Raw genomic sequence first — 16441 nt, 5'->3', positions numbered from 1 at the left:
AAACCCTGGCATGACGTCCGAACCGACGCGGCCCACGTGCCTCTCAAGAAACTTTACGTAATACCGTGAACGAGAGGGGGAGAGAGCGAGGGAACGAGAGAGTGTACACATGTGTACATGTATACAGGAAATCAAGAGAGAGAAAAGAGAGAAACGGAGGTGAAAGAGATGTATTACATCTTCTTGCATAGTTGAAACTAATAAGTATTCGTACGTGCAATCGCATACCTATATAAATTATTCGCGCGTGTAAATTCATTCAATTAAATCTTTCTTAATGCATTTCTCTATATATGTGATAATAACAATTATAATATTATTGTATTAAATTTATATATTAAAGTCTATAAGAATCAAGAGGCAAAAGCCAAGTTGCATCTCTTGAGAGTGTCTATAATTATTTACACATAGTCGGACAGAACGGAAAGAGAAAGAGAGATGCAAGACCCCCAGTCCAAGTCCAGCCCTTTAAATAGACGATACGCCTTCTTTCGTCGTGAAATAGATGGCGTCTATTTTAGTACCGCTTTGACTCTCGAAATAAAATTCGTGATTCACACCGTTCTATTTGGTATTGGCACTGGCAACTACAATAACCGTCAACACTTTCCTCATTCTTATAACATTCATAGCTGAATACAATTTTCAACTTCAGTGTTTTCTTGACCGTATCTGGTATTTTTAATAGCACAGAAAATTTAAACAACATATAGAAAACGGCTAATCTAAGGCAAGATGTAGGTAGCCTTATACTCTTGTAATTTGTTAAAATGTGAATTCATGTACCGTTTATTTCCACCTTTGTCCTGCGCGCCGGTTTCTTTTCGGACATAACGCACGTTTTTTTTACGGGTGAAGTTATTATCGTCAGCAAATTCGCACGTTCAAAACGATAAACGATTTGTAATTATAGAAAATTTATTGCGAAAAATATTACCTCAGCCAGGGTTTGAACCTGGACTTCCATCTAGGCGTCTCACCAATTCGACCACGTTCCACTCACTCTCGTTGCACTAACGCAACACTCACTCGCGAAAATCATCGATCGCGCGAAATTTCGAGCACTCCCTTACGCGACGTGAAATACCGCGAAACGCACGAAATACTATTAACAAATATCGAAATTAATTGAACTAATATCTTGCAGTTTTGATGAAAGAAGTAGAATAATGAATAAATCGCTTTTAAATTGGAGATAAAACGCAACGCGAGCATTGGAATCCAAGCATAATCTGTGGTAAAAATGTAGTTACAATCCACAAAGAAATGATATTTTACTATCTTTATCATTCAATCTAATTCTCGACATGAATTATGTGAGCAAAACCTCCAGCGATAAATACTTGTTATTAATTTCAACCGTTAATCGAGATATTCGATTTCATTTACATAATGTAATGACGCGCAATAAACAATTTTCTGTACTCCCTGTCCGTTCGAGTTGCGAAGAACGACAGAGCGAAATTACAGATCAAACACCAAAGCTCTCTTTTCCCGAAAATGAAACAGTTTACGCGAAATCGACAGATAATTAAAAGCGCGTTACGTGAACGAGATGTAATCGCGACAAAGTACCAGGTTTATTCATATTTTAGACGAGTTAGTCTCGTGAAATCTACGTTGATAAAAGCCGTCGCTTGAACGTGCAAATCATTTTTCATTACAAGTTAGAGAAACTTAATCAGTCGGTTACTTATTACTAATAAACGTGTACAAATCAATAGCGTTTTATCTCCACATTCATCGCGATCTTGGAAACCGATAACGCGAAAGTAATACGATGCACGGAGCGCGACTCTCACCGCTGCCTGCCGGCTCGACGTTCGGCGAGCGAGTGATACCGCGGCGACCTTCGCGCAAACAAAGGCCCGCGTACGTCGCACGATACCGCGCAGGAAGAAAAACAACAAACGTCGAGGGTTCGTTGTCCCGTATACGAAATAGAAAATTCTATACCGAATATTTCAGATTACTTTGTTCCGTAACTGTTACTAAGTTTTGCTTATCATGCTGCGAACTTATTGGTATCGATTAAATTGACGATTAATTCTGTTCAATCGGGGAAAGTATTTCGAAGCGAAAATCGTTGTTACTTAAATTTTAATTACTAAGATTAAAGTTGAAGTAGGACTCTCAATAAAACTCAACAACATATAGAAAACGGCTAATACAGTTCACAAAGCACGTAAAATTACAGTAATATCACAGTAATATTACATTGAAAATTACATTTTCAATTTAATATTACAATAAAATATATATGGGAAATATTACTGTAATATTACTGTGATAAACACAATGAGAAGGGAGAATCACGCCTGTGTAGTACTGAGCAGGCACGATTCTTTTCTTTTACGATGGTGTAAGACAAAGAAAGTCTTCTTAAATCTTTTCTCTCTCTCTCTTCACAAGCTTCAGCTTATTCAATGGGACGCTCAGACTATTTTTACTATGTCTATGGGTAAAAGTATTAAAAGATGTGTGTTGGACGAGAGATCAGATTGAACTGTTCAATTAAAAAATTGCACATTGATTTTATAGTATTTTTATGTTAAGAGATCGTCATTTGAAATAAAGAGCGAAACGGTAGCAACGATACTACATCCGATAAAGCGAAACGTCGACGATTGGCTCTAATTATGAATCGAAGTCGGCTACTTATATTATATGACAACATGTCGAATACCAGATACGTCGGGCGGAAAAGAAACGCTATCGATCGTGAATTAATTAATGCCAACACGAACGTTAATGAGAATTGAAATCTTTCGGAAACAGGATCTCGCTTCGAAACACGATTGCAATCGAATTTATTAAATCGACCGAGTTGTAAATTTCACGTACGAAAAATAAGAAGAATGGTAACACGAGACGTGAAGAACATCGCAATGTGTCACGCACAACCCGCACGTGTTTACATGCACCTGCGTATGCACTGACATCATTTGAATATTATCAGGCAAGTGCCGTGAGATTTAATTTCTCAGATAATTCAGACTTATCAATCTTCCAATTAACTTTAAATACGCAAATAAATAAATTACCTCCGAAGATTGATCATTATGGGAAATCTTGTAGTTGCATTCAATAATCTTATTAGGAATCTCACAATTTACATAAATATCCCAAATTACACGTTCAATTTTTCAAAAGGCAAATACGAAGCGTTGAAAATAAAATTGAAACAAAACAATTTATTCACGCGCTGATGTATAAATTGTCACTTATTTTATCATAATCTCAGAGTCTATCATTCAAAATGTAAGATTGTGTTATTGCGCCCGCGCTGCTACAACCGTGAGTTTCCGAATTGAATGGGCTGCGAATCGAGAGGAATCGAGCAGTATTCCCTAACCCTGGCAATAGAGTTGTCGTCTCTCACTCTCTTGTATCGGACTCGAACAAACGTTCTTTGTCCCATTTCGAAATCTGTCTCGTTTAATTTCGCCGCGTGTGAGACCTCCCGAAAGTGACGCGGACGACCCGGGCGTAACAGCTTAATTAAAAAGTGCCTCAGTGGTCGAATTGGTGAGACGCTCGTCTAGAGCGTAGGGAGGTCCAGGTTCAAACCCTGGCTGAGGTAATAGTTTTCGCAATAAATTTTCCGTATCATTAAAAATGCCAGGTATGGCCAAGAAAACACTGACGTTGTTTATTAAAAAGTACCAAATTAGGGTATGCGTCTCAGCCATGTCACAGAACATTAATTGCTCGTGATTGATAGATTTCGTCTTGCTTTACAGGACATAGCGAGCATATTTCTTCGGCCACTCGAGATACATCGACTCTGTTGCCGCTACGCAGTGAACTCTATACATACTGGAATGAGTGATCTACATATAGTTCTGGCTGTTGCCGAGAGAGAGGTGCGTTGGGTGAATCCTTGTCTCCTTCTAGTACTACCTGATTGGATAATCGCATATAAGTGACGCTCTTCTTCTCGTCATTTATATGCGACTGCCGCTACGTGATCGCTGCGTGACCAAGTCTGGTTTTGTGACCTATCTGTGAAATTTACGGTAAGTTCGAAGTAGACGAACTTAAGGAGATGCTGGAGTGATTCTGCACTTTCGCACCTTTTGCACTTAAAACTGTTTCGTGGAAACATTTGTGTAATATACAAATTAAATGGCTCACGTGTACAGATCGAAAGCAGCTTGCTATTCCGGCTAAATGAAAGAACAATATGGCATCACTGAAACTAAGTTTGTAAGTCTAATAAAAATTAATAGTGAGCAACACACATACCACATGTACTGTATGTGTGTGTTGCTCACTATTATTTCTTATGAGACTTACAAACTTAGTTTCAGTGATGCCATATTGTTCTTTCATTTAGCCGGAATAGAAAGCTGCTTTCGATCTGTACACGTAAGTCATTTAATTTGTATATTACACAAGTGTTTCCGCGAACTGATAGTTTCTAGGTTAGAAAGGTGCAAAGGTGCAGAATCACTCCAGCATCCCCTTAAGACTGCTTTCGTACTCGCTTCGTTAGGCCCCCCAGTTTTCTTTTCATTCTCTCTTCCCGTCACTCCAACAAAAGAAAACGGAAACAGGAGTCGCCATGTAGCCCGGCGAAAAATACGAATCGACGTGGATCGATGTGTAAGCGGCCGATCGCGATCGCTTTAAATCATGTCCGGTCGCCTACGCGAGAGCGGCTAGCGAGAGTGAGCGTGCGAGCATGTAGTATACACGCGAATGAAACGAAACGGGCGAGCACGATTTCATTCATGCGCGACCCACTTAAATTTCATTCAACGATTGGCGCGGGCCTTCTCGCTGCTGCGCGTATATCTATCCTTTCTCTCGATGCCCGTCTGTCCTCGGAACACGCGGAATTGCGAGTTAGCGCGAGTTAACTCTCCAACGGCGCACCGCAAAAATGTTCAATCGTATTCGAAAGTCCCCGTTCACGCGACTGCTACACCATCTAATTCGATATTAAAATATTTTTTAACGTAGGCCAAAAACCGCGCGATTTTTATTTCTATTGAAATACGTCAAAAAATAACGAAGAAAAAGAGATTTTACATTTATATTATATATCTTGACAAATATCTTGATAGTCAATTTCTTTTATGTCTTGTGTAGCAAACTTTCGAATTGTCTTGAACGACATCGCAATGTTAAATTGACTCAAATTTGATAGGCAAGAGCAAAAAGAAGTCAGATCGATGAAAATGATCAGTAACTATTTTACAGTGAATGTTTGGGACTTACTTTTTGTGTCGATAGCGCGGACCAAACTGATTGCGAGTCGAGAAATTCTCTACTACGCTCTAGCGTTATTGCCGGCTATATTCGATTGGGAAATTCGGGATCGACGAGATTGCAAATCGATGAAGCGTAGTTAATTAATCCTAATCGTCGGTAATTACGGCGATAATTACAATTGCGCGCGGATTGTTCGTAGTTGTATGTTATGCAGCCACTTTCACTGTCGCCGATATGGCAGTCATTGTGCACAGCCCTAACACCTCAAGAACCGGTATTCCCGAGCGCGATTTGCATAAACTATCGCGGCTCTTCGGAAAACGCATTCCAGCCATTTAAAATAATTATTCCCACATTTTTTCACGCCTAAGACGCAGCAATTTGTCGCTATTAGCGGCGCTATTACTTATCTCTCCCGTAATTTTCCCCGCTTAAATCCCGCGCGGATCGATTGAACACATAGAAACACATGGAAACTCGCACTCTCGTCGTCCCGTACTTATTCTCACGAAGGAATGCTGCCACACTGGCTGCTAAATTATAATTCCATTATAATATGAAGACAATCAGAGGCTCATTTTATCGTTCTGCTTGTAGCAGCTCGATTTAGCCACCATTAATGATCATAACAAACCGCGATTTCGTAATCGAGAAATGCCTGACATTATAGCTCAATATCGCGCTGCATTTAATAGTTTGTTTAACATACAATCCTTTAGTTTTCGATCAATATCCCATGTATTTCAAGAAAAATATCCACGTATCGTTGCATAATCCAACACAATTGTCAAAATTACTGTAATCGATTTAATCTGTAACATCTAAATCCATAATATTTGGTATCTAAATATTGATTGATTTACAAATTCTTTCCATTGCCCCTTTATCCCGCATCCCCAGTGATCATAAGCGGCTTAAGCAAATATTAATTATCAAAGCAAACGTCGATCGTATCGCTGGGAAAAATCGGCTTCATTACAACGAATGCTCGCGCTAAATGGAAGCTTAGATAGAGGTTTATCTGATCGCATGTTGCGTTACAACGTTCAATCAGCGCTGCATTAACGCTCAGTGCAACCTTTTAAGTCTCACGTCTCTCATTAGTATAATTTCAGGCTTCGCGTCAAAATCGCCGCGCAGTTATGTTGACGATGATCGAAGGAACGCCATTGTTCGCCGACAGTAATCGTTACTGGCGATCGGGCGATCGAGCCTCATATCAAGACGAAAGATCTTTTCCATTTCTTTGTCTCTCTCTCTTTTTCTCTCTCTCTCTCTCTCTACCCCCTCTCTCTTTTTGAGACACATTTCTCGTTCGAGACATTTGTCACGTATAATCTCGGCATCGTCTCGTTACACGATTTACGCATTAATAGTTAGGTGTATCGACGCCACAAGGTCAGGATCTCGTAGCTTTAATGCCGAAGATAGAACATAAATCGCAGATTAGGTCGAAGGTCGGATTACTAATCGGCTTTCCTTCCATTGATTTATCATCGATGGTACGCGCCAGGCCACTTATCATCAATTATATCAGCTGGTGTTTACAAGCTACCAAGATAATTTCACTCCTTTCATTAATGCGAGATTTATGAGAGAAGACGTTTGACACTGATTAATAATGTCATAATACTAACATATTGAAAAGCATTATAATGTAGGTTTTGGAATTTCAGATGTACGCGTAAGATAGAAATATTGTACATGTGCATAATGAGAAATATGTGAGTCTGCACGTTCGTCATTCAATTACTGATTTTTCGAACTATTTTCACAAAATTATCCTACAATTCGACGTGTTTGATATCTAATATTTCTACCGCATATCTCTTCTTCTTGTTATCGTTAATTATAAAAACATAGAAATCTCTTTGAGTTGCCAGTAATAAATAACAATAATCAAGCTTTCCAGTTGACATCAACCGGCCGGTTAATTCGACTAAAAGGCTTGATTATTGTTGATAATAAAAATTCAAGAATAGTTTACGAGATAATTTCGTAAAGAAATCTGTTGTCTCGGTGTACGAAAACTTATTCGATCGCCATCACAAATTATTTTAAACGGGCCTCTTAAATAAGATTTATGAAGTCTAACGCGTCTATGTGAATGAAATCATTCGTCAATCACAACTGTAATCCGCCATTCTCTTTGGTGCTAAAAGTCGCGCAACAATCTCGTGCACGCGTTTCGCATAATCTTATAATCCTCGCAAGGAGCCCCCGGAGGAAAAATTGTCATTAGCGTTTAGCCGTCGTTTCCATCCCGAATCTCATAAATAATTCAACGCGCCGCGGGCGCGATCTTTATTAGTTTCACGTAAAAAAAAAAGAAACGGAAAAGTAATAACGATGAAAATGTCGGCCAAGGCTGACGCCGCCGCCAGGCGTGGGTGGCATGTTTGCAACGTTAAATGCGCGTTAATGACGCATCGCCGGTGGCTGCATCTGCCGATTTTGAAAAATCTCCGACGCCGGGCAAATCTGCATAATGGATACCGCTGCGGTGATGCAGAGAAGATAAAAAAAATTGCGACTCGCGCAACGGTTCTGTTTGCTATCGCGCACGATAACGTCTGCATTTCATGAGTCAATCGTTTCATAAACACTGCGAATGTTGAACACACAAAGTGAGCCAGATAAAAACGGCACCTGCGAAAGTACTCCATATTCTGCCAACGATGTTAAGATGGATATCGTAATTTTAAAAAATTCAACTAGTGCTTTGTACAAAGATGTTTCGAAAAATTTCCATCAAAGAATGTCCTTACTTAATGTAAAAGATATTAGAACGGAAAATCTTAAAAATCATACTTTCCGAATTTAAACCTGATTGAGGCAAATAGAATAAGAAAACCGATATCGTGTACGTTAAAAATCCCGTGGTATAAAACGTAAATTTATTGATAGTGTACGGAACTCATTCGACTTCTAGTCGTTATCGCGACAATCTGTAGCGCGGGCAAGTCATTGCGGAAAAGAGCAGATTGATTGGCGTTAATAATAAGTCGCCGTCGGTGATTTTTGAAAATACGAACGTCATTCACATGTCGATCAGTATAGGTCGCTGCATTAAATATTCTAAGGAAATATCGCAATCGTGTGTGTAATTCTAATTCATGATTTTATTCAATTATGGTATGCAAACGCTTATCTCCCCCCCCCTCTCCGTCTCTCTCATATACACACACAGCCCCAGATTGTTCCAGATCGTTATCGCACGACTGTTCGGTCAGTCGCATTTGCTACAATCATTGATACAATCTATACGATCTAACTTTCAGCCTTGACATTAATTTTAAAATATTGAGCTATTTTTCATGAATTATATATAATCTAGATCTCGTTCAAATCACAAAAAGAGTTGTTCTAAGTAGAATTATTACCTAACCGCAAAAGTATATCTTTAATATCTTTAATTTGAAATTGCATATATATTTAATGTATGTGAAAATATTTGTATCAATTCAAGTCGAGCTTTCCCACACAAGATTCATCGAGTTATAAAATAATATAATTTAGCGAGCTGTCGTATTACTTTTTGTGCACATATAACCAGATGACTCGCATAATTCTTACATCGTAGCGATATGAGTTTGTCTTGTAAATATTGACTATGACTTGACATAGCAACGCACGGTCTCCGCGCATTTATAGGCAATTGCAATTGCAGGATTGGATAATTAAGTCGTAAAAAAGGTAGTTGAGCTTCGTCATCGGTCAACAACAATCGTAGATGAGCGCATGGAAAAATATCCGGCGGTACTGTTTTTTTTTACGGTGGCTTAATTCGAAGGTGCCAAAAAGCGTCTGCGAAACCGGAAATAAATACTGACACTGTGCAACGGAATGGGTGCGAGTTATCGCGGTCGTCTCGCCTGGGATTTTCCCGAACGTCTGTTTACCATTTATACACGTCTAAATCAGATTATTATTAATCGCGAGCGATTCATAAGGCAAAACTCGATAAGTCGGCCTATCCTTTATTTACATTGGTATTAATGAAGTCTTCTAATACAAAGAACTATTACCTTCATTAATTGATCTAACGATCACCCGGAGTGATTTCTACACCCTAGCAAGTTTCAATAAGTTGATATTATGAAAGTACAGAAGTTAACTTCTTTTTATTACACCCAGGCTTGGCTTATTTGACCATTTTGAGTAGTTTTCTATGGGAAATGTTTAGAAATGCCATTTCAACGAATTCTGAGATATATTCTGGTAATGGGACTTATTTTTGTGTAGATAGAACCGACAATGGGTCAAAAAGTTCTCTACCATTTTCCAATCTTCGCAATAGTTAACGAGTTATTAATTATAAAAAAATCGCCGTCTTAGCCTGGCCTATCCGTTCAATAGCGTGGGTCGTATTATAATAATATGTACATTAGGGTGTTTCTTCGAGGAAACAGGCCATAACCAGTGGCGCGTAATAACTTTTAGGCGAGAAAAATAATATGCGGGGACTAGACCAGGACTCGAACCTGCAGACTATAGAGATACCTACTCGCTGGGCGACTGTTCTTTCTACTAAATCCAGACCTACACGTGATACTCCTCTCGCGTGCCTATTCTATTCATAGTAAAGTCCACAGATTTCATAAATATTAGGATAAATTTTATAATTAATAACATTCTAAAAAAACTGCTATTCTTATGTGATTGACAGTTACTTCTCGAAAGAAAAACAATTGTTTCATGTGACACAAAACTACTAAAATACTAAATAATGAATGAGAATTATCAGAGATATGAGTAAAGAAGGATCCAAAAAATACAGGTCTAATGTAAGAGTCGCACGATTGCCGTGCGAGTTCAGACGCGTGTCGGGTGGTACAAGAATAAAAATGTTCTATCTCACGCACGAGCGACGCCAATAAGTCTCCTGTGAAGGTGAAAGGGAACTGCATGCTGAAAAGCTTACGAGGAAGAGAACCGGTTCTCTCTCTCGCGCGCGTTCGCAACGCGCGTTTTGCGAACGCACTTTTTGAGATTCTTAAAAGTTTATCTCTGAATCACACCGCGTGAGAAACGAGATTTCGGAAGAAGAATTCGGATTTGCTTTAGGATTTAACAAGTGTGCCTCGCTTCCGAATGTTATCGCTTTCAAATGATAATTAAAATCCCTGGTAGCACAGTGCATCGGCTAAACATTGGCTAAATATTGGTCCAATGTTGGTTATATCAGAAATGCATTGGTCGATATTGTCCAACGTAAAGCCAACATTGGCCATGAAACAAATGTAAATATTGCACAATAATAATTATATAATATTAGATTTATATTGCAAGTGCATTGGCCAATATCTAACAATGCAATAACAATATTGGCCTAATATTGACGCAATATTAGCCCAATATTGTTAAACAGACACATTGGCTAAATAAGAAAAAGCGTCCATCTTACGACGTTGGGCCAATATTGAAAATACTAGATTTACATTATTTTCCAATATTGCGCCAATATATTGGGGATTAGTGATCCCCCCTCTCATATTTTAGATACAACATTAACGTTGCATACGAATGAGTAATAAGTTTGATTGTAAATCAGAGTAATGAATAAAATACTTGACCTAGTTTTTCCCTTTTTCAAAAAAGGAAATTTTGTATAGTGAATTCAACGTTGAGTCAAAGAGATAGGCACAATGGGGAAAACGGTTAAAATTCGCCTGTCTCGAATAATATACATAATATATGTACATGTAAGCTGTGATATTACGTACCAATCGATTCCTGTAGTTTAGGGGGACATCGTGACTAATATTCCTGCGGAACTGCTTGACAGTTCTCGGCGACGCTGTGGTACGCATCTTTTATCTCGAGGCGTGTTCAATTTCTTCCCCGATGCACCACTACATTACTTGCCACGCGCTACGAATTGCCGATTGAACGACTCGGAGCTTTCGTTGGTCACGCAAACGCACTCACTTTGGCCATGTCAATAATAAGAAAAAGAAAAGCGATCCGAGTCGAACGGCTATGTACGAAAGTCGCGAGGAAGCAACGTTGCGTTCGTAAAATCCGTCGCGCGCATCTCACACGACGGGTCTCGAGGTACTGACTTTTAATCCCGCGAACAATAGCGACGAGGTACCTTTGCTCGGCGACACGTAAATTGGCGAAGCGTTATGCGGGGTCTACAATGCGAGTCGCAGAGTCGTAGTCGTAAGAACAATCGACTATAATTGGTCAATTCTTATGTATCTAATGGAATTGACCGATCACAGTCAATTATTCTTACGACTACGATTCTGCGACTCGCATTGTAGACCCCACATTAGTCCCAGTCTACAATAGAGATTTAAACTCTAAGCCTTAAGAAATTGACTAATCACAGCTGCGTATTCTACTCATACTTGACCGTGATTGGTCCATTTCTTAAAGCTTAGAGCTTAAATCATCTATTGTAGACTGGGACTTGGAGACATCAATGCGCGTAATGCGGGATCTACGATGATAGTCGCAGAGTCGCAGTCGTAAGAATAATCGACTGTAATTGGTCGATTCTTGTGTGTCTAACGGAATTGTGTGTGTGATCAATCGCAGTCGATTATTCTTACGACTACGACTCTGCGACTCGCATTGTAGACCCCGCATAATACCTCGCTGCGAGATTACTTTATTACGTCACATAATAGACGCGCGCGCGGATGCTCGCACATGCAAACGTACGCCTGGCAGCCGCGTGCACGGTACACATCGGGCACTCTTAAGGTACGTATAGGAAGCGCGTTCTTAGCGCTGAAAAGCGTCTTCCATCTTTGTTCGACACGTAGTGAGTGACGAAGATGGACTGGTGCTTTCTAGTGTCTCCTCAAACGTAACCCTAGCAGCCACGCGCAACTGAATTTTCCCTCTCACTACGCCTACACGCGTTTCATGTGCCGAGCGTTCGCGAAATTCGATAATAACGGTCCGTCCTTCGCGCGCACAATAGACTGCAGACGCCAGCAGTCAATCACTTCACACCAAGTCGCCGAGCGATCGAGCGTCGCGATTTGAATATTCCGCGTTAACGAAAAACGTAAAATCAAAATTTCCAGTTTCTATGAATATCGCTAGAAGATTGCTACTGGTAGGGGGTAGCTACTCAGATGACTCGTGCTTCTAGTGACGACGCTTGCTCTCCACCCTTCGAACGGAATCTTAACGCGAGTTGGACGATCGCCCGTTATCCAAACGAGAGGAACGAACGATTTCGTCTTTTCGACGTGACCGCCGGCATCGCACTGAAGCTGGCCGAGCTCCATTCTGTTCTCGCGGCTCACTTCGCGTTGAAGCAATGTACGTTTGAAAAGGCTAGGCCTCGGACTCATTGGCGCCCGCTCAACGATTACGAACGTCGCCTACGTCGATATCGACGCGGTCGGCATGCGAACGCGAATAATTAGAAAGAGGCATACGGCACATTTACAAACAAGTGAAAATATTCTTCCGGTTAAATTGCTACAAGAAATAATCAGCGGTATTTTCTGAACACGCAATTCGTGTCTCAATACGTAGGCGGCAGTTTCTATCCGTCAGCGTGCTTTCACACGCAGCTAACCTGTGTAAAGCGTAACTAAAGCAACTAATAGTGAATTAGAGTTTCTCGTATACGCATAGGAATCATTGATGCCTTCCCACATGAATTTGTGCACATATCAACACACTTAACTAGAGTTCAATCAACTCCCTATCTTTTTCTATCTTTTTCTCTAAGAAGAGACAGAGAATCAATTAACCGTCAGTTAGCAGTTAACCGACCTTTGCGAAACTGGCCCTTACACATTTTGGAACGCATCCCAAGTAGAACATATTAGTCACGAAAACATCAAGATGACATAATTTTTTACATCATTTTTTATGCATCATGTTGACGTCAAAATAGCCCACCGAGAGCACCTATTTGTGACATCATTGAGATATCAAAATGGTAAAATGGTAAAAATGATCTTGTTTTACAAAGCAAAGTTAATTAAATATTATGCATTAAAAATAAATTGAAGTAATATAAGATAAACGTAATATATGACTGATAGTGTAATCTGTAATAATATATTATTGTACACATCACGAATATCATGAAACAGCGTGTCATAAATCAGTCATTGCAAAGTAAATCTTGATGTCCATCATTTTATAACGTGAAATTCATCATTTTAATGTCACATTGACGTTTTTGTAATTAACTTGTTCTACTTGGGATGTACGCTCGATGCGTGTTAAAGTTTCACGCTTGATTGGAATACATTGTCGTACGTTTCGAATACATTTTCAACCATCTTCAGCGTGATCATTTTCTGAGAGCCCCTACAGAGAATTTCTGCAGCACAGAGCGAGCTTCTGAGCCTCCGTGTTTCTACGGAGTGAGTTTTACGACACTTCTAATTTCTGTTACAGGAATCCCCAGGATCCCCCGCGTCACCAGGCCCTGCCACATCATCAGCGGCAGGATGTAAACCATACCACAACACCACCGCTGGCACGACCTGCCTCAACCACGACCAATGCCGAAAACATCCCAGAAGATCAGTCTCTACCTTCTACATCTACATTTGTGCCTGCGACGAGGGCGTCGGGAAACTCTGGGGTATCATACTCTTCTTGGCGTTTAATCAAGATAGAGTTTGAGAAAAGCGCTAGGGATCCCAGGATAGGTAAAGGGGTACGTATCCTGGAAAAAGGGATTCAACCGGACTCCGCGCCTAAAAGGATTATGAAGAGTACATCAACACAGACCACTCCAGAGAAGCTGTTAACCGCCTGCCCGCAGACTATAAATACACCCAGCCTGACGTGTATCTCGCCATAGTCTCCACTACCCGTTACACCAGTACACTGAGAAAAATTTCCATCGGATAAACCAATTAAATAGCGTTTCCGATGGTTAATTTTTCCGATTACGTGTTCCGATTAAATTATGGATACATCCGATAAAATTTATCCGATGAAATACAGTTACCGGTGAAATTTGATTGGAAAGCCGATCATATTTTTCATCGGGTATACAATTTAATTGGATATATCCGTTTGTTATTATGTAATTGGATTATCCGATTATATTTAATTGGTTATTTTTCTCAGTGTACGATATCCCCGAACACCAGGACGAACGGACCAAAGGCACTCCTCCTAAGAAGAAGCGTCGAGCACTCTTTTGAGGATATTATCAGTTTTCACCAATCTATTATTTTTAATCTTCTTAATTATTATTTTATATTTTTTATATATTAATTTATTATATATTAATTTTTAATTATTATATTACCGGACTTTACAACCTTGTTCAGGCTCTGAGCCCCTTCTATTATTCTTTGATTTTATTATACGAGCCATTGATTAATTATATTAATTAATATAAATTATATTAATTATATTAATTATAAAAAGTCAAAGAATAAAAGAGCTGGAAGCCTTGACTCGGTGTTAGTGTCAAATTAATAAAAGTTTCGTATATTTAGAACAAACGTTTCGGTCTTACAATTAGATTTGCAGCTACCGATTGTATGTACACCCACAGAAAACATTTCCAATGCTATTACACTTGAATATATCATAAAATAGGATCGATATAGCGCCAGTCGTATTTATTATATGTAGATAAAGGAATATTTTCATCTTAAATGAAAAATTCTAAAATCTCGAATAAAATGATAGTATTGTCTTTTGTCGAATATCGCGGTGCCAACTTCGTACGTTGTAAGATGGAGGGAGAATTTATTCTAAACGCAAGAATATATAAACTTACATTTATACATATAAGGTACTCTTGTATCTCAATATAGTAAGTCAATCTTTTTTTCGACAGAGGAGAATAAGAATTATTAATTTTATTTCGATATTGTCTTATTTTTATACTAAATGAGGTTGCGAGAAATATAAGTGCGTCAAAAATATTTTTTATCTCAGTAACGGAAATCCTTACTGAGGGTGTAGCTACACTAAATCGACAAAGGCTCGAAAGACCATGCAAGACGACTTGCACAATTAACGACCATTAATAAATTAACAATTCGACTCACCGAAGCCGTGGCTGCTGCGCTCCTCGCGGTTTCGGTTCCTCGCCAAAGCCCCGACGTAAAAAGTCATGGAGCTCATGCAATACAAACGTTGGATCCGTGTAGATGTGTGTGTGTACGTACGTATGTGTGTGTGGCCGGCAAGAAAGCTCGTGCTCCGGACCAACGGAAACTCCGATCGCACAATCAGGCGGGCGAAGAAACTCGGAATCCGCGGACTAGAGAGACCGTACTCGGGGTCTGTTCTCTTCGAGCACTCGGTATAAAGTGACCCGACACCTGGGTCGCGCGTGCTGTCCAGAAAAAAAGCACGAGCGAGTACATGTTTTTTCGACGAGGGTCGCCGGGCGGTCGTCTACAACAGCACCGATCAACGGGTCGCGATTCAAAAAAATTACTGGTCAACCGTGCTACCGCGATCCGCCGACATTTTACTAAAGTCAACGGCACACGATACTACAATATTTTTCCTCACTAAATTACTTACGGGAGTCATTTAGAAACACGGCGGGTCTGGAAAGTCCAGCGATGGCGTCCGGCGTCCGGCGTCCGGCGTCGGCGTCCAGCGTCTATTGGCTCCTGCCCACTGGACGCGGTAACGTTGCCGCGTCCAGTGGGCAGGAGCCATATCACATTCAGCGCCGATGTCCCGCACGTTGTCGGTTGCCGCGAGAAGAAACGGCACGTTCGGCGCACATTTAGTTCGCGAATCACCGAATAATCGAACTACTTTTGACGCGCGAGAAGGAAATCCGCGCGAGCGACGGAGAGAGACGCGAACAGGTACGGACGGGAATCGCCTAGTGCGCGCGACGCGCGGTCGAGCCGCCGACCGCCGCACGGCGAGCCGCGGCGCGCGATTGGCCGCGCGCGCGGCGAGCCCCCCGGATCCAGCCAGTCGCGCTCGCCGGCTGACGGCCGGCGGCGGCTCGAGCCGCCGCAGCATCGCGTGCCCTTGGCTGTACGCTGAGTCGCTGAGTCGCGTAAACAACGTTTTTGTTACCTTCCGCTTCAGTTGGCGCGTGATTCTCAATTGTTTTTTCCTTTTTTCGTTGGGCGTTTCAACGTACGTGCCGACTGTGCCGAGATGAATCGGGAGTCATTCGCCCGCGGGATCTCGAGTCGACGGGACGCGTTTCGCGCGGCGCACGTCCGGTCGAGCCGCCGAACGCCATTCTCTCGGCCAATCGCTCTCGACGTCTCTCAGCCGGCGGTGT

At 40.8% G+C, this 16441-nt stretch overlaps 1 protein-coding gene across 1 annotated transcript in view; it reads left to right on the top strand.

Moving 5' to 3' along the window:
- LOC105570660 overlaps nucleotides 1–14082 on the top strand; it is a 16748-nt gene extending 2666 nt beyond the window's left edge. The window contains exon 2 of the mRNA XM_012028051.1: nucleotides 13606–14082. Coding sequence (XP_011883441.1) covers nucleotides 13606–14017 — 412 coding nt within the window. The 3' untranslated portion in view covers nucleotides 14018–14082. The remainder of the gene's footprint in view (nucleotides 1–13605) is intronic.
- Nucleotides 14083–16441: the final 2359 nt, after the last annotated feature.

Source organism: Vollenhovia emeryi, unplaced genomic scaffold, assembly GCF_000949405.1.
Source record: "Vollenhovia emeryi isolate VEMERY1.0 unplaced genomic scaffold, V.emery_V1.0 DF939120.1, whole genome shotgun sequence".
Taxonomy (NCBI): domain Eukaryota; kingdom Metazoa; phylum Arthropoda; class Insecta; order Hymenoptera; family Formicidae; genus Vollenhovia; species Vollenhovia emeryi.
This window is presented reverse-complemented; position numbering and strand designations above follow the sequence as displayed.